Source organism: Camelus ferus, chromosome 1 (assembly GCF_009834535.1).
Source record: "Camelus ferus isolate YT-003-E chromosome 1, BCGSAC_Cfer_1.0, whole genome shotgun sequence".
Taxonomy (NCBI): domain Eukaryota; kingdom Metazoa; phylum Chordata; class Mammalia; order Artiodactyla; family Camelidae; genus Camelus; species Camelus ferus.
In genome coordinates, this window is record NC_045696.1 from 316947 (window position 1) to 342040 (window position 25094).

A 25094-nucleotide genomic window follows, 5' to 3' on the forward strand; every position below is an offset into this window, starting at 1 on the left:
TACCCAAAGGACATTTTCTGGATGAAAAGAAGGTGGGTCTGGGTGGCGCAGGGGCGCCCTGCCTGGGGCCTCCGCAGCTGTTACTGACCTATGCGGGCGTGGGCCACGGGGCCTGCGGGTGCGGCAGCGGGCTTCCCTCCCGGGTGAGATGAGGTGGAGGATGCAGAGGATGAGGTGGACGAGCCCTGAATGACCTGGTCGAGCCAGGGCTCAACACTGGGGCAGCTCTGGAGTGGAGTGGAGGCCAGTTGCCCGGGTTGCCGCAAAGAGCCCTCGTCTTCTGAGGCGGATGATGTGTCTGTGGTTGAAACAACGAGGACAGGTGTGGTGTGGGTGCAACCTCGGGGCAGCGGGGCTCCCACATGGCTCTGGACCCATGCTCTGCGCACCGCTGGCTGCGCCCAGACGTCTAGAAGGGCCTGCATCTAACCGACGGTGGGATCCAAGGGCTGCTCGGGAAGCAGTGCAGGGGACTGGGTCTCGGGTCACCACGCCCGGGAGTGCAGATGGCCGCACCCTGCCCCATGGGGCCCGGATGGCAGAGGGGCCCAGTGCTCTGTGCATGCCCTGCACGCCTTCACACAAGCCCGAGGCAGCTTTGTGGCCGTCACCTGTGCCCTCTCAGGGGAAGTGAACGAGCTCCAGCAATAAAATTAAGATGAACTCAGGTTCTGTCGAGCCAGCACAACTTGGTTTTATAGTGGGTTTCACAATTATTAGAAAGTTCTTTAAAAACTAGGTAGTGTCTGTAATTATATTTAGTAGAAACAATAATTTGACAGTCATTTCTAAGATATTTTCAACAGTATAAACTTTTTTTTTAAGCAAGGAAACGTCACCAAACACTGCGCTATCTCGGGAGCCTGGTGTGCCCAACCATCACGTCATCACCCACACACACACGTCACCAGCATCGCAGCTGAAACAGCAGGATGGGGGGCACATGGACACTAGCCTCACATCTGCCATGCCTGGACAGGGTTTCCTAGGAAACTTAAAATGCGCTACCCTGAAGAGAAACCCCACATAAAAGTTCCCATTTCTAATGGTGATGACAACGAAACAACAGTAAGAAAATAAATCAAAACCCACCAATAGCCTCATACTCTCCCATTTAAGGCCTGCTAACAACACAGAAAATAACAGCTAGTAAGATGAGAACAGCTTTAAGATCCTCCAGAAACACTCACCCCACCAAGCACTCCCTCTGGGATCTTCTCTTTACCACAAGACACAAATCGCATCTCAGCGAAAACTTAAAATCTGCAGGCATCCTGCTGGAGGCGAGTATCTGCCCCAGAGGAGCCTGCCGTGTGGGCAGTGAGCACTGGCTGGGGCAAGGGGCACACACAGACGTTGCCCACGTCCAGCTTCTCCCATTCTCCTCTCTACCGTCAGGAGACAGCTCCGCCTCAGGGACCCTCGCCAGGCCATGGCCCGGCCTCCGTACCTGGAGGGGTGCAGGCACCCACTGGCGCATGAGCAAGGACGGAGCGCCTCTTCGACGGCATCGGCATCTTCCTCTCCTTGTATTTGGCCAAAGCTGCTTGCACGGCCTCGGTATGAACATCTGCACAGAAATGACAGCAGCAGAAACACATGTCACTGGGTTCCACTAGTGGGTAGCAAAACCAAGGTCCGTGTTTCCTCCACTGAGTACAGAAGCTGTGCCTACAGTGGGCCTCACATACTGGCCTGGCACTAGATTTCCATAAATACTCCTTTGTTTGTAGACTTCACTTGGCAAATATTTTCATAGATTTAAATCAAAAAGAAGAAATCTCCACACTGAAAACACAATGAAGCAGATGACCCTAATGTGTCCTGGTTGTGACACACCCACTGCGAGTGGTGAGAAAGCACTGGAGTCAGACTGTTCAGCTCGCTGCTCCAGATGCAGCTCAGGGACAGGCAGAGTCAAGTGCAGGGTGCCAGCTCTTCCTGAGGTCACACGGCCGGTGGGCATGGGGACACCACACACACAGCGTTTCTAAGTGGAGCAGGGCCTGACTGTCTATTCCATCGACCCTCCCTGGAAACAGAACTCGTGAGGGAGAGAGGAGACCAAGGAAGTGAGGGGAAATGTTGCAGTCTTGAACTGAATGGAAACCGTCAGCATGAACGCTCATGGCATTTTATCTTTAACTAGTATGACTTACCTCCGTCCGCTAAAAATGTCCAAAAACAAGGACCAGCCCAAAAGCAAGGAGCATCCCCAGCACCTGGGCTACGGTCTTCAAACACCAGCCTCACTACAAGAACCCCGAGGAAGGCAAGTTCCAGGGTTGGGGGGCAGGAGCATCTCATCCCAACAGCCCAAAAGCACACGGCCCAACAACACAAATTGGAGGGCGTGTGGAGCTGCTCCCAGCAGCTAAGGATGGGCATTTGAGTGTCACCAAAGGTAAACACTGGCCAGAACTGAGCACCAACTACGTGCTGAAAACAGGGTGAAAGAAAAGGCAGGAAGGGAGGGAGGAGGCAAAATTAACTGGCTGCCATCGGAGGAGGCTGATGACCCAATCCACTGCTTTGTAAATGGAAATGGAAATAAATGGAACGAGTTGAAGACTGATCCGGGCTCTCCTGTACCTCCAGCGAGCGAGCAGGACTTCGTCCTCACAGAAGCAGTCAAGCCTCTGCAGGGAGTCACCACTCTGCCACTCCAATGAACTAGTGGTCTGCCAGCATCCCAGGAAGACAGAGAATCAGGCCCGTTGTGCGTCGTGGTGCAACCTGGAGAAGTCTTAGGAACAATGGGGACCCCAGTCGACCTGTCAGAGCCTAGGGAGCTGAGGGCAACCCTCTCAGAGGAGCCGCCAGACCACAGCCCAGGCCCCGGGACTGAGCTATCAAGAGGCTGGAAGCACATATCAACCACCGTGATGTGTACATCTTACTTGGTTTTGGGCCCAAATAAACTGTTTTTAAAAGCCACATGAACATTTGGGCATTTGATACTAAGGAATTATTGTTAATTGTTCTGTAACAATTGTATGCACCTTTCAGAGATACACGTCTTCTTTTCAGATACAGAGACCAAGAATATTGTTACATCTAAGCGAAATAACATGATCTCTGAGATTTGCTTCAAAACCACATGAGAGGGGAGGAAGCAGTGGTCAACAATGAATCCAAGACTGAGCACGGCTGGGAACTGTGGGGGCTGGACAATGAGTCCAGGAGGTTATTACACGAGTAAGTCTGCTTCTGAACATGTTTACATTTTTCTCCAACAAAATGTCTTTAAAACATTTAGAAACATTACAGTAACATGGCTCATAGGGTGCAAATCAGGAAAGATGAAAAATTCACACCTAGACATTAAAATAAAATTTACAAACAGCAAAGACAATGAGACAGTTCTAAAAGAAAGCTTCCAGAGAGAAAGAGTAAATCATCTTGAAGGATCAAGAAACAGACTGATTTTACTCAAAAGCAACCACTGGGCACAGGAAGGCATCACAGTTGAAGAAAAAAGTGTCGAACCTAGAATTTTATAACCAGTGAAACTATCCTTTAAACCTGGGTGTCTAATAGAAATATTCCCAGATGATGTTTTGTATTTCTGTGGTATTGGTTGTAATTCCTCCACTTTCCTTTCTTGTTTTGTTTATTTGTGTTCTCTCTTTTCTCTTCTTGGTGAGCCTGGCCAGCAGTTTGTCAATTTTGTTTTCTCTTTCAAAAAAACCAGCTCGTGGTTTGATTTTTTCTAATTTTTTAAAAATATCTGTTTTATTTGTTTCTTCCCTGATCCTTATTATTTCCTTCCTTCTGCTGACTTTTGGTTTTGTTTGCTCTTCTTTTTCTAATTCTTTTTGCTGGTAGATTAGATTATTTATTTGAAATTGTTCTTCTTTTTGAGGAAAGCCTGTATTGATTGCTATGAACTTCCCTGTTAGGGCTGCTTTTGCTGCAGCCCATAGATTTTGTGTGGTTGTGTTTGCACTGTCTTTTGTCTCAAAGTACTTTTTAATTTATTCTTTGATTTCATCATTGACCCATTGGTTTTTTAGTAGCATGTTGTTTAATCTCCATGCTGTTGTTTTTTTCTCCTTTGTTCTTCTGTGGTTGATTTCTAGTTTCATGGCATTGTGGTCAGAAAAGATGCTTGAAATAATTACTATCTTCTTAAAATTGTTGAGGCTTCTTTTGTGCCTGAGTACATGATCTACCCTAGAAAATGTTCAAAACGACAACCTACAGAATGGGAGAAAATATGTGCAAAAGATGAAACTGACAGGGGCTTGAACTCAAAAATATATAAACAGCTCATACAACTTGATAAGAAAAAACCAAACAACCCAATCCAAAAATGGGCAGAAGACCTAAACAAGCAATTCTCCAATGAAGACATAGGAATGGCCAACAGGCACATGAAAAAATGCTCAATACAGCTAATCATCAGAGAAACACAAATCAAAACTACCATGAGGTATCACCCTACACCACTCAGAATGGCCATCATTCAGAAGTCCACAAACAATAAGTGCTGGAGAGGATGTGGAGAAACAGGAACCCTCCTACATTGTTGGTGGGAATGCAGTTTGATGCAGCCATGGTGGAAAACAGTATGGAGATTCCTCAAAAGACTAGGAATAGACTTACCATATGACCCAGTAATCCCACTCCTGGGCATATATCCAGAAGGAACCCTACTTCAAAAAGACACCAGCACTCCAATGTTAATAGCAGCACTATTTCCAATAGCCAAGGCATGGAAACAACATAAATGTCCACTGACAAATGACTGTATAAAGAAGTTGTGGTATATTTATACAATGGAATAATACTCAGCCATAAAAAATAATAAAATAATGCCATTTGCAGCAACATGGATAGCCCTGGAGAACGTCATTTTAAGTGAAGTAAGCCAGAAAGAGAAAGAAAAATACCATATGATATCACTCATATGTGGAATGTAAAAAAAAAAAGACAAATGAACTTACTTATAAAACAGAAACAGACTCACAGACATAGAAAACAAACTATGGTTACAGGGGGGATAGGGGTGGGAAGGGATAAATTGGCAGTTCGAGATATGCAGATACTGACTGGTGTATATAAAATAGAGAAACATGTTTATACTGTACAGCACAAGGAACTATATTTGGTATCTGGTAGTAGCTTACAGTAAAAAAGAATATGAAAATAAATATATGTATATTCATGTATGACTGAAGCATTGCGCTGTACACCAGAAATTGACACAACATTGTAAACTGACTAGACTTCAATTAAAAAAAAAAAAGGTAAAAGAAAAATTCCCAGACATAAAACCAAAAACACTCAACGGGAGACAGTGCTCAGGAGAGAGAGAAATCTAGGAGCCCCTGCAACTGACCTGGCTGTGGCCGTGAGCACACACTGTGAACTTTACTGCTGTCTTAGAAACAAACAAAAACCTACGCACGGATAGCACAACCCATAACTAAAAACCTAGACAATGCCAGCACGACAGGGTATAGAGCAACAGATCCAAGCAGCTCAAAAACCCCAAGCACAAGAAACAAAGAAAACTACACCAAGGCACATCATAACCAAATCACTCAAAGCCAATGGTAAAGAGAAAAAATCTAAAAAGTGCCAGAGGAGACTCACACACACAACACAACAATGATAAGGAACAACCTGGAGGAATAACAATCCTGATGCCAACAATTATTGTCAACCTGCAATCACTGAGGGAGCACAACTCCACTATAAAGACAGACAAATTCATCAACAGAACAGGACAGAGCCCAGAAAGAAAACCACACGCACAGGCAGCTGTTTTTAGACAAGGAGCAAAGGCAACACTTTCCCAACAAATGGTTCATGGACTTTTGAATGATTGCCATACTGACTGGTGTGAGGTGATACCTCATTGTAGTTTTCATCTGTATTTCTCTGATAATTAGCGATATTGAGCATTTTTTCATGTACCTATTGGCCATTTCTGTCTTCATTGGAGAACTGCTTAAGTCTTCTGCCCATTTTTGGATTGGGTTGTTTATTTTTTTGTTGTTATTAAGTTGTATGAGCTGTTTATTCTGGAAATTAAACCCTTATCAGTCTCATCTTTTGCAAATATTTTCTCCCATTCCATACGTTGTCTTTTTGTTTTGCTTATGATTTCCTTTGCTGTGAGAAAGCTTGTATGCTCAATTAGGTCCCATTTGTTTATTTTTTGCTCTTATTTGTATTGCCTGGGTAGACTGACCTAGGAGAACACTGCTAAGATTTATGTGAGAAAATGTTTTGCCTATGTTTTCTTCTAGGAGGTTTACAGTGTCTTGTCTGATGTTTAAGTCTTTAAGCCATTTTGAGTTTATTTTTGTGTATAGTGTGACAGAGTATTCCAACTTCATTGATTTACATGCTGCTGTCCAGTTTTCCCAACACCATTTGCTGAAGAGATTGTCTTTTCTCCATTATATATTCTTGCCTCCTTTGCTGAAGATTAATTAACAGCAGGTCTCTGGGTTATTTCTGGGCTCTTTATTTTGTTCCATTGATCCATGTCTGGTTTTGTGCTAACACCATGCTGTTTTGATTACTGTAGCTCTGTAGTACTGTCTGAAGTCTGGGAGGGTTGCTTCTCCAGCTTCATTCTTTTTCTTCAGTATTGCTTTGGCAATTCTGGGTCTTTTGTGATTCCATATAAATTTTAGGATTATTTGTTCTAGTTCTGTGAAAAATGTCCTGGGTAATTTGATAGGGATCACATTAAATCTGTAGATTGCTCTGGATAGTATGGCCATTTTAACAATATTGTTAAATTCTTCTAATCCAAGAGCATGGGGTGTCTTTCCGTTTCTTTAAGTCATCCGTAATTTCCTTCATCAATGTTTTGTAGTTCCCCACTTACAAGTCTTTCACCTCCTTGGTCAGATTTATTTCTAAGTGTTTTACTTTTTTGGATGAGGTTTCAAAAGGGATTATTTCCTTAGTTTCCTTTTCTGGTATTTCATTGCTAGTGTAAAGAAGTGCAACTGGGTTCTGTGTGTGACTCTTGTGTTCTGCTGCCTTGCCGAATCCTTTCAACGGCTCTAGTAGTTTTTGTATGGAGCTTTTAGAGTTTTCGATATATATGTCGTGTCATCTGCATATAGTGACAGTTTCACCTCTTCTCTTTCAATTTGGATCCCTTTTATTTCTTTTTCTTGCCTGATAGCTGTGGCTAGGACTTTCAAGGCTATGTTGAATAGAACTGGTGAGAGTGGGCATCCTTGTCTTGTTCCAGATTTTAGTGGGAAGGCTTTCAACATCTCACCATTGAGTATTATGTTGGCTGTAGGTCTGTCATAAATAACTTTTACTATGTTGAGATATGTTCCATCTATAACCACTTAGGTAAGAGTTTTTAATCATAAATGGGTGTTGAATTTTGTCAAATACTTTTTCTGCATCTATTGAGATGATCATGTGGTTTTTGTTCTTTCTTTTGTTGATGTGGTGTATCACATTGATTGATTTGTGTATGCTGAACCATCCTGTGTCCCTGGGATGAACCCAACTTGATCATGGTGTGTAATTTTTTATGTGTTGTTGGATTCTGCTCATATTTTGTTGAGGATTTTTGCATCTATGTTCATCAACGATATTGGACAGTGGTCTTCTTTTTTGGTAGTGTCTTTGTCTGGTTATGGTATCAGGGTGATGATGGCTTCATAGAATGAGTATGGGAGTATTCTCTCCTCTTCAATCTTTTGGAAGAGTTTGAGAAGGATTGGTATGAGTTTTTCTTTGTATGTTTGGTAGAATTCCCCAGTGAAGCCATGTGGTCCTGAACTTTTGAGGTTTTTTATTGCTAATCCTATTTTGCTCCTACTGATTGGTCTGTTCAAATGACTTATTTCTTCTTGGCAGATGAGAATCTTTGTGACCTTGGGTTTGGCAAAGATTTCTTAGAGACAGGAACAAAAGCACTATTCATGAAAACAAACTGGTAAGATGGACTTCATTAAAATTAAAAACTGCTACAAAGGCCACGCTAAGAGAATGCAAAGGCAACACAAGGCTTGGAGAAAATATGAGCAAAGCATATTTATGATAAAGGTCCTGCTTTCAGAACATAAAGGATGAGAACCAGATACAGTTCCCAAGGGCAGAAGTAGCAGTTCATCAGTGTCAGTTACCAGGAGACGGAGAGGAGACGGAAGGCAGGGAAATGAGGAAGGCAGGGACTAGAAGGAGATCTTCACAGGACCCCACTTGTGGAGCATGTACATGCATGTGCTTTTGTTGTACCCAGGGCTAAAGAAGACGATGTTCAGTGAAATGCTGATGGCCCATCACAGGATTCAGATAAGGTGATATTTCCTTTTGTCCTTAGATTTGATGTAATATCTTGTACTACATGTATCATTTATGTTATCAGAAAAGAAACTACTATATTTTTTAAATGTATATTAAATTGGTAAGAAATTATTTGATCAAAAATTTCTCAGATTCCTTCATCACACTCCCTTGTTGACAAAACAGTTAAAATCTTAATGTTCTTTTTAGATATTTTATAAATGTCCATTTCTTTACCTCTGTTGGATTTTTTTCTTTATATAAAGGCTTACTGAAAGAGTTTAAGTATAAAGGAAATACACAACCGCACAACAGTGAGAATATTGTTAAACAGGTGAAAGTGTATTCAAAAGTTATTGATATGTAATTTATAACTGAAGGCATGAATTTTTTCAATGGATGTTCTGATAACTTAAATAAAATGCCAGAGACAAAGTTAAATACTTACAAAAGCACTGATAGAGTGGCAGAAACCTAATTAGAAGGAAATCTCCAAAATCAGAAAAAGAAAAAAAAAATCCTAAAACACCTATAGTAGTAAAGCTGGTCCCTAACGAAGAAAACCACCAACCCCAACCGCAAAGATCTAGGTAGAAAGATGGACACAAACATTTACAGAAACTACTCTGCTAGGGAAAGGAAGGTTTCTTATGAGCATCCCCTAAGAGAGCACTCACACTCAGGCCAGATGAAAACCTACTAAGTTATGTGGAAGTTATATTTTCTCTTGAAAAATATGATGTGATAAATTATCATTCAAGGGGAGACAATTTCTTGAGCAGAGACGCAGTGTCCGAGCGGGGCCTGCGGGTCTCAGGTCCCTACCTGACCTGAAGCGCTCGTCCCGGGCGTTGCTGGGCCGTGGCTTCTGCTGTTTGGCTGCTGGGGCTGTGGCTTGTAAGGACCCGGAGGTCCTACTCTCTGCTTGTAGAGATGGATCTACTCCTGAAACACAAGGTTATGAAAACATCCTGTGTCAACAATTTGCTTTTCCAATAATGGAAACAGCACACACTGCTCACAGAGCCGCATAGCACCCATGACCAAGTGTATGCACCCTGTGGTGGCCCCCAACACCCAGGAGACCCTGAATCTGGAAGCCAGGATGGGGCCGTCAATGTCCCTCCCTTGCCCGCAGCACCCAGCCCAGCCCTGCCTCGTCACCCATGACCATCGTGCAGCTGGCCCTGAGCCCAGCAGCACAGCACATACAGCGCCGGGCAGGCCCTCGAGGGGAGGCCCTTGGTGAAGTGGCCCATGTCACTCTTCCTGGCACTGTCCATGGTGTCAGCAAACCCAGTGGGAACAGCCCACCCCATCATGGGGTGTTGCCAGCCACCTCAGATAAGCAGAGATATGGAACCAGAGAAAAAGAAGAGTAAGGGGCTCGGGGGCTTCAGGGGCTGCCTGCCTCAGCCTGTGACGCTTGCTGTCTCCAAACCCCACAGGAAGATGGCTCTCCATGCCCCGTCGCAGTCCCCTGGGCTCTTGTGTCCATGGCCCTGACACATAGGCCATCGGGACACTGTGGGTAAGTAAAGGAGTGAGGTACCGGTGTACAGGGTCATCAGGCACAGTCCCGATGCTGTCTGGGTCCTAATTTGTTAGCATCTGAGAACAGCCTAGAGCAGAGCCTTCAGTTGTGCTTCATCAAAAAAGTCTATTTTTAGCTTTTGTTTCAAGACGTCTCATAAAAACGGCTGGCAGGGACTCCAGCCCTACCAGCTCCCCAGCCCCTACTACTCCCTGGAAAGCAGCAGCCCACCATGCTCGAGCCCAGATGGGTCGTGACCTCCGATGGACCCAGCATGGCAGAAGTGATGTTGGGTGATTTCTGAGGCTGGTCATGAAAGGTCCCCCGGGCTCTCTGTGAAGACACACTGAGAAGGCATGTGGGAGGACAGAGGGGCAGAGGCTGGTGGGGACAGTGCTCTGCTGCCTGAGGCTCCCAGCACTGATGCCACAGCTGTGATGGAAGAGCCCTCCCAGGACACCGGCCCTGGCTCCACAGACATGGAGGAGTGGCTCTCTGAGTCTGGCCACCTGCAGGTTTGTGGGCAGAGCAGATGCTGTTGCTGTTGTTTTAAGCACTGTGCTGGGGGGTGCTAGTTTTGCAGCTGACACAACATGAAGACCCTCTCTGGAAATCGATGTTTAGCTCTTCAAAATTTGAACATATACACGTATATGTGTATGTACATACACATATGCAAACATAGAGAAATACTGATCATCACTGCTTTTGGCTTTTTGTTTCCTGTGACTAGATAAAATTTCTTTCAAGTTCATGATGAGAATACACAGAACCTCATGCATTTTGGGTTATAAACAGGCACACTGCAGTGACGTAGATGCATGTGGACCTCCTTACACGAGACAGTGATTCCTTTATTCATCAAAGACATAAAACCCAATGGGAAGTCATTGGTTCAAAGAGCAGGTATATTTTTAATCTTAACAGATAACAGGATATCTTTCCAGAGAGACTACAGCGATCGCACTCCCACAATATGCCATTTCCCCACGTCCTTGTCAGCACTGGATGCTACAAGTTTCACAGTTTTGCCGTCTGGTCGGAGAAGAATGGTTCACTAACCTGCATTTCCATCTACTAGGGAGGCTGAACATACCATGATGTTTATGCCCAACTGTGTGTCCTCTTCTTTGAGTATGTTAACTTCATCCAGTAATGAGCCCTAGGGGCTGGGGACACCCAGTCGGCTGGAGGCACCACCTGGGCTGCGTACCTCCCAGAGCAGCAGCCCGGCTACCGCAGCTCAGTCATCCTGCAGTGTTTTCGTTTCCGGGGAGCCAAGAAGACCTGCCTTTCTTTCCCTTTCTAAATTCTAGGTCTCCTATCTTGTAATCCCCACTCAAAGGTTATTCAAATATTCTCCTGAATTTTGCAAGTTTTGAAATTACAAACATATTTAGAGCTTTAATCCTTCTGAAGTTCATGTGCACTAACGGTGGGGAGGAAGAGGGTCCTTGCTGCCTGCAAAGGGATGGCGCCAGTTATTAAATGAATTCTCCTCAGTCATCTCCAGACCCCCTTCTCTTACACTGATCGGGCTGTCTGCACCACACCAACAACCTCCTGTTGGGACTATCAAGTGTATACGACCTGGTTAACACCCTGAAGGCCAGTCCTTCTCACTGGTATTCTTTCTCAAAAATGTACTGACTACTCTCAGAACATTTCTCCTTCAAATGTGTTTTTATTTCCAACTCCAGGTTTAGGGGAAAAAAATCAGCCACTGGTAATCAGACTGGACTACAGTTCGTTCACAAGTTAATTTAGAAACTGCTACTTTCATGATATTAAAATTTTCCATTTAGGATACTGGTATATTTCTTCATATTTCAGGGTCTTGGTTATTTTTCAAATAGATTTTATGAGCCTAATATAGCTTCTGTGGCTTTCTTGCTAAATGTAGTTAAAAGATCAGCCATTATGAGTGTGAGGTTGTTTCATTAACAGAAACACACTCAGAGCTCAGTTCTGGTCAAGATGGAGGAGTGGTAGGACCACGAGCTTGCCTCTCCTTGCAACAACAATGAAACCACAACTGAATGCTAAACAACCATTGAAAAAAGACTAGAACCTAGCAAAAAAAGATCTTCTGCAAATGGAAACATAAAGAGGGAACCACAGCAGGATGGTAGGAGGGGGTATGCTCGCGATATAATTGGGCCCCATACCCCCGAGGTAGGAGAACCACGAGCTGAAGATTTGTTAAGTTGCAGAGGCCCTTCCACAGGAGTGAGAGCTCTAAGGCCCATGTCAGGCTCCCCAACCTGGGTTCCAGCATTGGGAAGAGAAGGAGATCCCAGGATATCTGGTTTTGAAGGCCAGGGGGCTTGGCTCTAGGAGGCTCAAGGGACTAGGGGAAATGGAGACTCCATTCTCTTGAGAAATGTACACAGAAACTCACATGCATCAGGTCCAGGGCAGAGGCAGTGATTTCATAGGAACCTGAGCCAGGCCTGCCTGCTGGATTTGGAGGGTCTCCTAGGGACATGGGGGATGGCTGCGGCTCACTCAGGGGACATAAAAGCTGGTGGCGGACATTCCGGGAGTGTTCATCTACATGAGCTTTCCTGGAGGCTGAGGATCTTGACTGGATCATCAGCACCAAGACCGAGACCCACTCAACAGCCTGTAGAGAAGCCCCAGGCCAAACAATATAGAGTGGGAACACAGCCCCACCCATCAGCAGACTTCCTGAGCCACAAAGGCCTCTAGACACAGCCCTACCCAACAGAGGTCCAGGACCAAGCTTCACCCAGCAGTGGGCAGGCGCTGGCTCCTCCTGTCAGAAAACCTGCATAAGCCTCTAGTCCAGCCTCATCCACCAGGGGCAGATACTAGAAATAAGAAAATAATAATCCCAAAGCCTGTGGAAGGAAATCCACAAACACACAGAAAGACAGACAATATGAGGTGGCAGAGGAGTATCTCCCAGGCCAAGGCACAAGCTAAAATCCCAGAAGAAGAAATAAGTGATGAGGAGATAGGTAATTCATCCGAGAAAGAGTTTAAAGTAATGATGGCCAAGATGTTCAGAGAACTCAAGAGGAGTATAGATGCACAGAGTGAAGTTTTTAGCAGAGTTGGAAAATATAAAGAATACTCAAACAGAGCTGAAGAATAAAATCACTGAAAGGGACAACACACCAGAAGGAACCAAGAACAGACTAAATGAGGCAGAAGAACAGATCAGTGAGCTGGAAGACAGACTAGCGGAAATCACTGCTGCAGAACAGAAAAAAGAAAAAAAGAAAAAAAGGAATGAGGATAATTTAAGAGAACTCTAGAACAACATGAAGCGCACTAATATTCACATCAAGGGGTCCCAGAAAGAGAAGAAAGGACCTGAGAAAATTTTTGGAGAGATAATAACCGAAAACTTCCCCAGCTTGGGAAAGGAAACAGTCACCCAAGTCCTGGAAGCGCAGAGAGTTCCACACAGGATCAGCTCAAAGAGGAGCACACCAAGGCACACAGTCATCAAACTGACAGCAATTAAGAATAAGGAGAAAATATTAAAATTAGCAAGAGAAAAGCAACAAATAACATACAAGGGAACTCCCACAAGGTTATCAGCTGAATTTTCAGCAGAAACTCTGCAGGCCAGAAGGGAGTGGCACGGTATATTTAAAGTGATGCAAGGGGGAAACCTACAACCAAGAACACTCTGTCCAGCAAGGCTCTCCTTCAGACTTGAGGGAGAAATCAAAAGCTTCACAGATAAACAAAAGCTACAAGATTTCAGCACCACCAAGCCAGCTTTACAACAAATGTTGAAGGACCTTCTCTAAGTCATCAAACCACAAGAAAAGAGAACAGAAAGAAGAAAGAGAAAAAAAGAGATCAACATAAGATTGCTTTGGCTGTTGGGGGTCTTTTGTGGTTCCTTACAAATTCTGGAATTGTTTGTTCTAGTTCTGCAAGGAGTGTCGTGAGTATTTTGGTGGGGGTTGCGTTGGGTCTGGATTGCTTTGGGTAGTGTGGCCATTTTGATAGTGTTGATTCTTTCAATCCAAGAGCACAAGAAAGCTTTCCATTTCTTTGTGTCATTTCGGTTTTCAGAATACAGGTAACCTCCTTGGCTGGGTTTATTTCTAGGTATTTTGTTGTTTTGATATAATAGAAATGTCTCTGCCAGTTATAAAATTCTGGTTTTGAAGTGAAAAAAAAAAAAATGAACGAAGGGCTGGAAATGGCAAAATATCCTTCTTTCTTATGGGTATATATATATATATATACTGCATCTCCATTATCTATTTAACTACTGATGTGCACTTAGGATGCTTACATATCTTGGCAATTATAAATAATGTTGCTGTTAATAGCAGGGTATATGTATCTTTTTGAGTTAATTCTTATTTTTGTGGTTGGCTTTATTCCTTTGATAACTACGTAAGTTTAAAAAGCTAAAGCTCTAAACATTCTTAGAAACCATGAACAGTACATATATGTAAATTAAAAAATACATGTGCAGTTAAAAAAAAAAGATCTAGCAAGACATGAAAGACATAGAAGAAATTTAGAAGACATATTACTAAATGAAAGAAGCCAGTCTGAAGAGGCTACAAACTGTACAATTCCAACCAAATGACATTCTGGAAAAGGCACAGCTACAGAAACAATAAAAAGATCATGGTTTCCAGGGGTTTGGGGAGAGGGAGGGAGGGAGGGAGAGAGGAATAGACAGAGCACAGGGGATTTTTAGGGCAATGAAATTATTCTGTATGATACTATAGTGGTGGCTACATGTCATTACGCATTTGTCAAAACTCACAGAATGTACATCAAGAGTAAACCCTAATGTAAACCATGGACTTTGGTTGATAGTAATAATGTGCCCATGTTGGTTCATCGATTGTACCAAATATGCCACACTGATGAGGGATGTTGAGGGTAGGGGAGTATATATGCGTGGGTGGGGAGGGCTATGTGGGAACTCTGTATTTTCTGCTCAATTCTATCGTGAACCTGAAAACTGCTCTAAAAGAATAAAGTCTGTTATAAATTAATTAATTAATTAAAATAAAATATTGACACTTGTTAATTAAAAAAACAAAACAAAACAAAACAGAAACACTGCCAGAGAAAAGCTACTGATTCTTGCATATTTATCTTCTGTCAAACAAAAACTCTTACTAATTCTGATAGTTAAGTAAGCAGTCACTTAGGTTTTCAAGGTATGAAATAATACTACCTGTGAGTGAGCATGTCGGTCCTGCGTCCACTGGCCTGCTCACTGCAATGCACTGGCAGTGGCCACCTGAGCAGAGTGCCTGAGGGCACAATGTGGGCCCTCCCACCCTCCTTGGACGGCTGCTGTTGGTGTCATGCAAATGGGCATTAAGATGTTTTTTAGTAGGGTCCCCCAATTTTACTCTGAGTCTGTTTTTGTTTTATTTTGGATGAATGAATGGCCGTATATATGAAGCTTCCTCAGCATTCTTGTTATTGATGTGTTATAAAATATATCACACCGATACAGGCAGAATAAAGCCTATACTCAGTTTAAGAATTATTATACAGAAAAAAAAAATCAAGGTAACAACTGCTCCAGTTAAGAAATAAACACTCAAGTGCCCTAGCGTTGCCTGTGGCCCCTCCAGTGGCACCCACACAGAATGTGTGCCCACTTCGGGGAAGGCACTTCCCTCCCTGTCTTTTTCTACCAGTTACGAAAGGCTCCCATGTGGTGCCTTTCACATGCTCTTTAGTTTTCCATGGCCATATTCCATGTAACCTGTTTCTGTCATTCCCATTAGGGGGCTCATCCTTGCTGACACAGGTATGCCTTCTGCTGATGTTTAAGGACTTGGCAGTTGAGGGGAAAATGAATTTTGTGCGCAGAACCAGGACCACGTGTGGACACCCGGTGTCTCTCAAGGGCATGCTATTCCTGAAGGGGAGCTGCTGGCCGCCCTGCAGTTCCACTGCTCTGCCAGCCCCATACTGTGCTCACCCAGCTTGAAGCCTGCCAGCAACCCAAGGTGAGTCTCAGTTTAGCTGGCATCTCTCTAACTACTACCAAGGGTAGGTACGCATCTTTTCATTTGCTTGCTGACTTCTAGGGTTTCCTCTAATAAATACTTATTCAGGTCTTCACCCATTTTTCCACTGGGCTTTTCTTTAAATCACGTTGGGGGACTTCCTGGCTATTTAGATTAAACTAGTTAAAATTAAATTATAAGTCCGGTGTCTCAGTCCCACTACCACATCCCAGGTGCTCCATAGCCACACGTGGCAAGTGGTCAGTGTGAACAGTGTACTGGACAATGTAGCTGCAGACCATCCCCTTTATCGAAAAAAAGGCTCTGTTGGACAGTGCTGCTTTATAGGATCTGGACACCAGTCCTTTTTCTGTTATGTGTGTTAATGATAATCTTCTCCCACTCTGTGGCTAGCCTTTAATCTCTTTATGGTGACTTTTGATAAAACAAAACTTTTAATTTTAACACACTCCGGTTTACCAATCTTTTCCTTTATGGTTGCTGCTTTTTGTTATTTTTAGGGACTTAAGAAATCCTTCCCAGAAGATCACCTTAGAGATGGTGACAGTCTTCCAGTATGATCTTCCAAAGATGCTACAGTTTTGCCTTTCACCTTTAGGCCTTCCCTATGCCTGGAACTGATTTGTGTCCGGTGTCGTGTGTCTCACATGTGGACAAGGAGCTGTGCCAGCACTGGGGGCTCCATGTCCTGCTCTGCTATCTAGCTGTCGATCCCTTGCCAAACCAGGCTGTCTTCGTGACGAAGGCTCGATAACTCTTCACACCCTAATCGGCAAATCCTCCCACTTCGTTCTTCTTTCTTAAATCATATTTTGAATTCCTTGGCCCTTTAGACTTCAATATAAATGTTAAAATTAGCTTGTTAAATTCCATCCAGGAACCTCTGTTGGAGCACTGAATGTTCTGACCCTATGTAGCAATCTCAGGGGGAAGAACTGACATCTTCACCATATTTGATCCAGGAGCAAGGAATGCTCCTCACTAAAATCATAAAATAATCACGGTCTATGATCATAAAAATAAAATAAATCCTATTTGGGAATGAAATCTATACAGAGCCAGAGCTATAAATTGTAATCTATGCCTTTGGATTTTGTAATTTAGTATTAGATACACTATTTGCCCATACCTCCTTAATAAAATATGAAGCAGACCAATGTCAAACTTCTCAATCAGTTTCAGGATTGTGCGCTGGCCTTACCTTGAGCGAGCGGCACACAGTGTGCAAGCAGCTTTGCCCTTTTCTTCTCATACCCTTTCTGAGTGATGTCACCTGAAACAACAATGGAAAAATGGACTTATATTTCTTTTAAAGTTCCAAAATTTTTGAATGAAAAATTCATTCATAATGGAAAAACTGGAAACACTTAGGTCCTCCAACTGGTGGTTGGACAGACTAAGCCCGATGCATCCACACAGTGGAATGCTATTTGGCAGGAAAACGAAACAAACTATTGACACAACATTTGGATAGGGTTTACGCTCTAAGTGAAAAAAGCCAGGCTCAAAAGGCTACACACTGAATGATTCCATTTACATGACCTTCTGGAAAAGATAAAATTACAGGGACAGAGAGCAGACAGTGGTTGCCAGGGGTGGGAGGAGGGAAGGTTGACTACAAGGGGGACAGGGGGTTCTGGGGGCCAATCACACTGTTCTATACTCCGACTGTGGTGGTGGTTCCATGGCCTCTGTGCTTGTCAAAAACACACAACTACAACCAGAAAGTGTGGAGCCTACTGTGTGTAAACAATACTTCAATTTTCAAAAACTGAGATCACCATCCCCCAGGAGCCAGTCGGAACTACAGACCCTGAGGCCATTCCCTAGACTGAGACAATCCAAATCCTCATTTTACCAAGATCCCCAGGTGTCCCTGTGCAGGTTTCCAGCTGTGGAAGTACTGGTGTAAGGGCATCCCTGGGCCAAGACTGCCCATCTAATAGATTACCATAAAGAAGAACAGCCAGAAAAAGAATTAAAGCACCCAGGAACAAGACAGGAAATGTGTCTGCACGGAAACACTTCCCAATATAAGCGCACCAGTTGGTTTCCGAGACAGAACTCAAAGTGCTCAGGGTGGTTCTGGCACCTTTTAAAGATTTTATTATGACTGGAAATATATATACTACAATTTCTGCTATTACCTTGTTCTTCAGGTGAACTGTTTTCAACAGAAAGCTTTTAGTGTTTTGCAAGCCCTCTAGGCACCCCCTCGTCCCCTGACCCCCCATCCTCCCCAAACAAACAAGCCAAGTGGTAAGGCCAGGCTGCTGGGAACTGGAAGACATGGGCTGCTGCCACTTCCCGAGTGTCTCACTAAGGATTTCCTCCAAATAAACTCTTGATTTGTTGTCCAAAGATCAACACTTCTGAATGTCTGACATCTAGATTAAGCCTCCAGGTAGACATTAACCCCCTACAGAAGGCCAGCCTGAGGTCAGGGAATCACTAGGTCGTGCCCTGCCCTCTGCAGAGAGCCTCTGCTCGGACAACTGAGTATTCAGCCGGGCCCCTCCCCACAGAGCTGCTCTTCACCTCCCCAACACTCTGATCTATCCCTCTCCTCGCCTTACCCCCACCCCCACTCCACAGGAAACTATTCTATTGCACTGAGTGCGTTTTAATTCGAATATGTTCTGCAGAACGTATGCCTGCTTTGTGTCCACATATTTTGACTTTACCTGAATGACCTTATATAATAAATCTCACTCCATTGCCAATTTTTTTCGCTAAGCGCTTCGTGTTTATCACCAACCCATCTATGATGCAATGAGCACACCTAAGCCCCTACTGGCGGCAGTGGCCCTTGGACTGTGTTGTCCTCTTTAGACACTCACTAGACACTCATAGACCCCAATCGGATCCAGGATATGATTTATGATTTTGCTTAATGAGTTTCAACTTGTGAACAACTTCAAAGTACATGTGTTTTTTGGAACAATATCTACTAAAAAAAATTTATGTTCCTCTGGAATATATGAAAATATGTAATTAAGACAAACAAATTAAAACTTAATATTGCTACACTACACTAAAACACTTAAAATCCTATTTAAAAGCAGAGCATTTGATTTTGCAGGATATTTAAAAATTAAGTATTCATTTCCTAAAAACAGTGTCTTATGTCCCCATTTCAAATGAATGATTACATGGTGAAGGCACCAAAGAGCCTTCCAAAAGGAAAAGTTCTAACTCCCTGTTTGGTGCTCATGATACCCTGAAAGCTGTCTGAACTAGTTGAATATAACCAGCTACAGATTTTCATGTGTAACCCGTTACCATATTTTCAAGTATCCAATGTAGACACCAACCCCAAAGTGCCACTGAATGCCAAGCTTCCAGCCACAGAGAACAAAGTAGAACCCAAAACAGATTCCAGCCCAAAACTAATGAACTAATAAAGGGACTCACATCCAAGGTTTCTGACCCCAAGTTCAGTAAACACTAAAGAGAGAAACAGCAGATCTGCTGCACAGAACCAGGGGAACCCTGACCACCAGCCAGCTAGTCAGTAAGTATAATTTTTAACGATTTTCAAACATATGTTTTTTAAACTGAAATATCTGATTGCCCTGACAAATATAAACAGAAGTCATATTCCACCAGACAACAGCTTTAAAAAATGTTATAAAAAGTATAAGAAATACATGATGACACCTAGGTCTTTGTTAGTGTTACATGGCCTAGCAGCTCTCAAAGGTTTTGGATTCAAGAACACACTCTTAGAAATTACTGAGGACCCCATGGAGCTTTTGTTTGTGAGCTATCAGTGTTTATCATATTAGAAATAAAAACTGTGAAAATTTTTTAAATTTAATAATTAATTTTTAAAAATTTATAATAAACCTACCATGTTAACATAAAGATATTTTAAATGAAAATTAACAGATTTCCACAGCATTTACTGAGCACAGGTATTGTTTTACTTTTACAAGCCTCTTTAATACCTGGCTTCGCAGATGACAACTGCACTCTCATAGTTCTCGTACCCACGTCAGCATTCAGTGGGCTGCAGAATGTGGGGTTGCAGTTTATGAAGCAAATCCAGTCTCTCACACACACACATGGCTTGGAAAAGGGGGGACTATTTCAGTAGCTTCTTCAGATCGTTGTGGACATTCTTCTTTGATACCACACCAAAATGAGGCAAGTGGTAGTTTCTTAAACAACAGTTGCAACATAGAATCTAAAACCTTATCAATGAACTTTTCCTGCTGATACACTGCAACCCACTGGTCTACCTTTGAATGGATCCTTTACCTATGTGTGAATTTGTAACATAATGCACCAATCATTTGGAAAATACTGGTTCACAGAATTCTGCCAATCTTCCAAATGTCGACACATTTCATTAAATAGCATTAGTAACTCACATTCATTAACTTTGCCACTGAACCCATCAAAGAAGTCCTTAAGAAGACTGAGAAGCTGTCAAGCTCATGGTAGCAGATAAAAATTTTTAATTTTAAAATTTTTGCTTGAAAGTATAAATTTATGACAGTTGTTCTTCATTTATTTTTCAGAAAATGTCCGCCAAATACCCAATTCTGAATAATTGTAGTTTGTCTGCCACTCATTTTTTCAAGTAAAAATCATGCTCCACAGCAAAAGCAGCCAGTTTGTTCTACAGCTCAAACTGCACAACCGCTGCTCCTCACACAGGCCTGGCCCGCTCGGTGTGGCAGACATGCTTTAGTCACCTCCCGTTCCTCACTAAGAGACTAAAACAGTACTCGCGGTTGAGATTTAAACCAACTGTCCCTGCTTCAGCAAGGAAGGACATGTCTAAGTCAGAGTGGCACTGATTTTACTGTGAGCAGGGAGGTGATGAAGAATGCAGTGACTCCAGTGTGGTTTGGGGCCCCTGCTACAGTTCGCACCAAGGCACCAGCAGTTTTACTCACCATTGCTTCTGCACCATCAGTACAAATGGAAAACAGAAATGACATCTTCCTTCATTGGCCCCCAGCAAGAGTCTTAGGGACTCCTGAGAGGTGTGTGAACACAGTTTGGGAGCCAGGGCAGATTGCTTCTGGAAGGAAATACAAGAAATGGATACCAGAGGCTACCTTTGGGGAGAGGCTAGGGGTACGAGGGAGGCTCACTCCATCCAACATTTCCTTTGAACTGCTTCATTTCTCTGCAGTGTGTGTCTGCATCACTATTTTAATGCAATATTGTGCAAAGCCTTATGACCACTGGAGAAACAAAGCTAAACCTGACCACTGACAGCCAAAACATGACCAAGCACCCAGCAGGTACTCAGCAATTACTGAATGAATACATACATACAAATAAGAAACACAAAAAACAAAAAGTGGCAAGAACTCCAAAAGATGAGGCAAATTTGATGAGAATTCCGGGAAAGGAGCCACATCAGAGGTGATCAGGAAAGTGTCACAATGAGAAGACATTTGGGCTGGGCTTTGACAGGTGAATGGAATTTGGACATGAGCACTTCAGTATACCACAAAATATTTCAGAAGCATAACAAATGTCTATTGATGTGAAGGCAACATCAGTCTGTCATTCTGAAAACTAAGAATTATATGACAAATTTTAGAAATTAAAGACATTTAAAGAGGAAAAAGGCTTTGTGAAAGAAAGAAGAAGGAAGAAGCCCCTTCCTCTACATCCATAGACAGAGCTCCTCCTCTTTGGGCTGACTCCATCCAGACTGGGACCCCTGCACTACGAGAATGCAGGAAAACAAGAAACAGACTAAAGTTAAAGCTAGGGAATAGACCTATTAACCAGGATGAAAAAAACAGGAGTGAGACAAATGTAACCTATTGTGTAAGAACTTCCTCTCTAAACTTCTGTAGGCCCCTGAAACAAAGAACAAACTTTATACCATCCTCCTCGTTTTTAAAGCCGTTCAGTAGCAACAACCCCAAGATACTGTCCAGTACTGAAATCAGTCGAAGGTCATTTCATACAATAACAGGCAAAGCACAAGAGTTTAGGAATCATTTTTTTTTAAGAAAAATGAAGATTATACCTCTAATAACCTCACTTCCATCCACAGGCATTTTAATATACTTTGAGGAGCCACATATGTGAATTCTTCTGAATATTTTCATGGAGGTGGGGGTGGGGGACTTCTAAGAAGAGTGAGGTTCTGCTCCACCTTTCATCCTCATCTAAATTTGAAGGAGACTTCTAAGTCAAGAAGGGTGAAACAGCCAGGAAAAGTCAGGGAAAAAAAAAAATCACAGCTGTGCTTTATTTCCCCCTAGGGAATCCATACCAGAAAGTCAACAAGCCTGCCCTGTGGGGAGAAATCAGTGTAGTCTAAAACCAGAACCTTCCCTGAGGGCAAGCCCCAATTTCAATGACTGGGGAGAATCCAGTGAGGCTGCTGGAGAACAAGTCCACGTGTGAGTTACAAGTAAGGGCAGGGGCGTACCTGGGTACAGCTGAGGGGAGGTCATGCAGGATTCTCAGTTACCCAGGTATTGAAGACTGATTATCTGTCTCCATGTAGGCAGCATTCTGTCTGTGTTGTTTGCTTTCCCCTCCAATCTGCCTAGCACAGTGTTGTCTCTAAATTTTAAGCAACTTCTCGCTCAGACAAATGTGAGTGCTGTGAAGGCATCCTATTTTGACATTACTTTATTCTGAATTAGAAATTTATCCCCTTCCCCACAAAGGGGGAGGGGACAGACAGCACACAGAGCAAAGAGTCCCACTTTCTACTTCTACATGGTCGAAATGTAAAAATGATCGTGACGATGAAACTAAATGCAGTTGCTTTGGGACTATGTTTCATTAAAAACATCTTCCTTTTGCAAAATTCTTGGAGGCCTTGCAACCAGTAAGGCTGAAAAAAAAACCCAAACAAAAACAAAACAAAACAAAAATCTTCCTTTAACCGTTAATTCCTTTAAAACCTTACCAGTTTCAAGGCACTTTCACATACACTATCTGAATCTTCACAGGAACTGTGGGATGTCAGTAAGGCTGGTGTTCACCTCCTTTTACAGCTGACCAAACCCAAGTTCAGAAATGTTATAATTCAGTGGAGATTCATGGACACTTACCACATGGAACTGTGCGAAGATGCCAAAAACCTGCCTAAGACAAAGTCCCTATGGCAAAGCATCTCCAAGTCCAGCGGGGAGGCCCAAGTCAGCTACAACCACAACAAAAGCTGAAGCAGCCAACATCAAGGGTGTGGAAGCACCCTGGGACCAAAGCCAAGCATGATTATGCCCGAGTAATCGCTGACCTATTTGGGCCAAAAGAAAGGTGTTGGGCCAATCCAGGAGGTGGCCAGAGGCCAGAGCTACGACCTCCTTGGCTGTCCCCGCCCTTCAACACTGAGTTCACCTCCTTCCTCAGCTCAGGCTGAGTTTCCAGGTTCTTGTCCACCTACATATAGTCCCACACCGTTTACACATCTGTACATCCTCTACATATGTCTAAAATGACAACAGCATAAACGATTCAATAGATAAGAAGCATTTCTTTTGCTGAAGTGCCAGTCTTTACGTGTGTTCTGTCACACAAATTATTAAGTTCTTTGAGGAAAGGATTCGATCTCATTTAACCATCTATGCCTAGAAAGAACTCAAACATACAACTATAAAACAAGGAATTGAGGGAATAGCAAACACACTGGAGCAGAAATTAGGAGCAATCTACAAAGACACATCTGAAATGTGTCAAATGTAAACTGCGTCTACTTGCTTTTCTCTAGATGAGGGCTGTACAAACCCAGGATCATTGCTCTTGTCAGAACCTTCCCTAAATTTGAGTTCTTCAGGTTCCCAAAAGTGTCTAGTCACCAACTCTTAAATCCACCCATTTCCCATTGTGCTTCCATTACAAAAATATGCCATATATCACAGAGCTTTTAAAATTTTGTACGTGCAATTCAGGGCAGTTGCAAGCAGATGTTGCGTTACCTGTAAAACACCTGCCCCTAAGCTGGCGAGGCTTCAGCACGTTAGTGCGACCTGTGCACAACTACCCGACCGACAGCTGTAAGAACCCGCGAGCCCAACCCCAGTCCGACATTCAACCTGGAATTTAAAGAAAGAATAATAAGACTATGGGGAAACGGATTCTAAAAGTCGAAAGTGTACTTAAGTTTCCGAACAGGTGAACATTCGGAAGCTTCCCCTCCAGGACTTCACGGCCGGCCCGATGACCAACAACCACAGCCGGGCTCCACGCCGCGTCCTCCGGGCGCTGACGCGGACTGGGCGCCGCCCAACCCCCGAAGCCGAATGACTCTGAAGCCTAATTTGTAAAAACTCCCTAAAAGCGGCGGCCGCCCGCTCTGAGGGCCCGTACTCTGCACACGCTGGCGCGCTTCGGGCCTGACCCTGCTCTCGTGGGGGAGGAGGCCGCGGCAGAACCGGCCGTCCTTGCCCAGACCCCGCGCCCGCGGCCTCACCAGCCCAGCGCGGGGCCCGCCGCGCCCTGAGGCCGGGGCTCCTCCGGGGGCGGGGTCGCGGTGTGAGGAGCCCGGCGGGGTGCCCTCCGGGGCCGGGGTCCCGGTGTGAGGGGCTGGGGGGTGGGTCCTCCCCGGGGGCTGGGGTCCCGGTGTGAGGGGTCGGGGGGTGGGTCCTCCCCGGGGGCTAGGGTCGCGGTGTGAGGGGTCGAGCGGGGTCCTCTCAGGGGCCGGAGTCCCGGTGTGAGGGGCCGGGCGGGGTCCTCTCCCGGGACCTGGGTCGCGGTGTGAGGGGCCGGGCGCTCACCTTCCGACAGCTCCAGCTCCAGCTCCGCCAGGCTCTCCCGCACCTCAGGCGGCAGCGGCACCGCCTCCAGCGGGCAGCCGCGCTCGGCCATGGCCCCGTGGGAGGCCGGCCGGCCGCTTGAGCCGGGCGGGATTGAGCCGGGGACAGGCCGAGCCCAGGCGGCGGCGCGGGCGCTAAGTCGCTCCTCTCAGTCCGGCGACTCGCATGGGCCCGAGGGTAGCCGAGGCGCCGAGCAGCGGCGCGGCCTAGGCGGCTCCACACCCGCGCGGGCGCGGGCACGGGCACGAGCGCCGGCGACTCCTCGGGCGCCGCCGCCGCCCTGCGCGTCCCCGACCTACTGGCCAGCCCGACATGGAGCGCGCGTGCGCGGCAGGAAGGGCGGGAGGGGAGTGCGCGTGCGCGGCGAGTCGCCGGCAGAGTGGGCGCCCGGCCCCGCCCAGCAACACCGGAGGCTAGTTCCCATTGGTCCCGAGGACGCGGCGAGGCCGCTCAGGGCTCCTATTGGGAGAACGGGGAGAGCGTCACTCCCGAGAGGCTCGGCGCCGGCGACCGGGGTTTCGAGGGAGG

The 25094-nt window shown here is 44.7% G+C and overlaps 1 protein-coding gene across 14 annotated transcripts in view; it reads right to left on the reverse strand.

Annotated features, from left to right (window-relative positions):
• DIP2A (disco interacting protein 2 homolog A) overlaps positions 1 to 24881 on the reverse strand; it is an 83265-nt gene extending 58384 nt beyond the window's left edge. For 7 of the 14 annotated variants that reach the window (XM_032486954.1, XM_032486840.1, XM_032486893.1 and 4 more), the window contains exons 1-5: positions 24528 to 24877; positions 17018 to 17089; positions 9106 to 9225; positions 1451 to 1570; positions 89 to 298 (exon numbers count right to left, since the gene is read on the reverse strand). In XM_032486954.1, the coding sequence (XP_032342845.1) occupies positions 89 to 298; positions 1451 to 1570; positions 9106 to 9225; positions 17018 to 17089; positions 24528 to 24618 (613 nt within the window). In that variant the 5' untranslated portion in view covers positions 24619 to 24877. Of the gene's footprint in view, positions 1 to 88; positions 299 to 1450; positions 1571 to 9105; positions 9226 to 17017; positions 17090 to 24527 lie in introns of all 14 variants that reach the window. The other 7 variants (XM_032487129.1, XM_032487074.1, XM_032486998.1 and 4 more) reach the window with 4 other exon arrangements.
• Between the last annotated feature and the right edge of the window lie 213 nt (positions 24882 to 25094).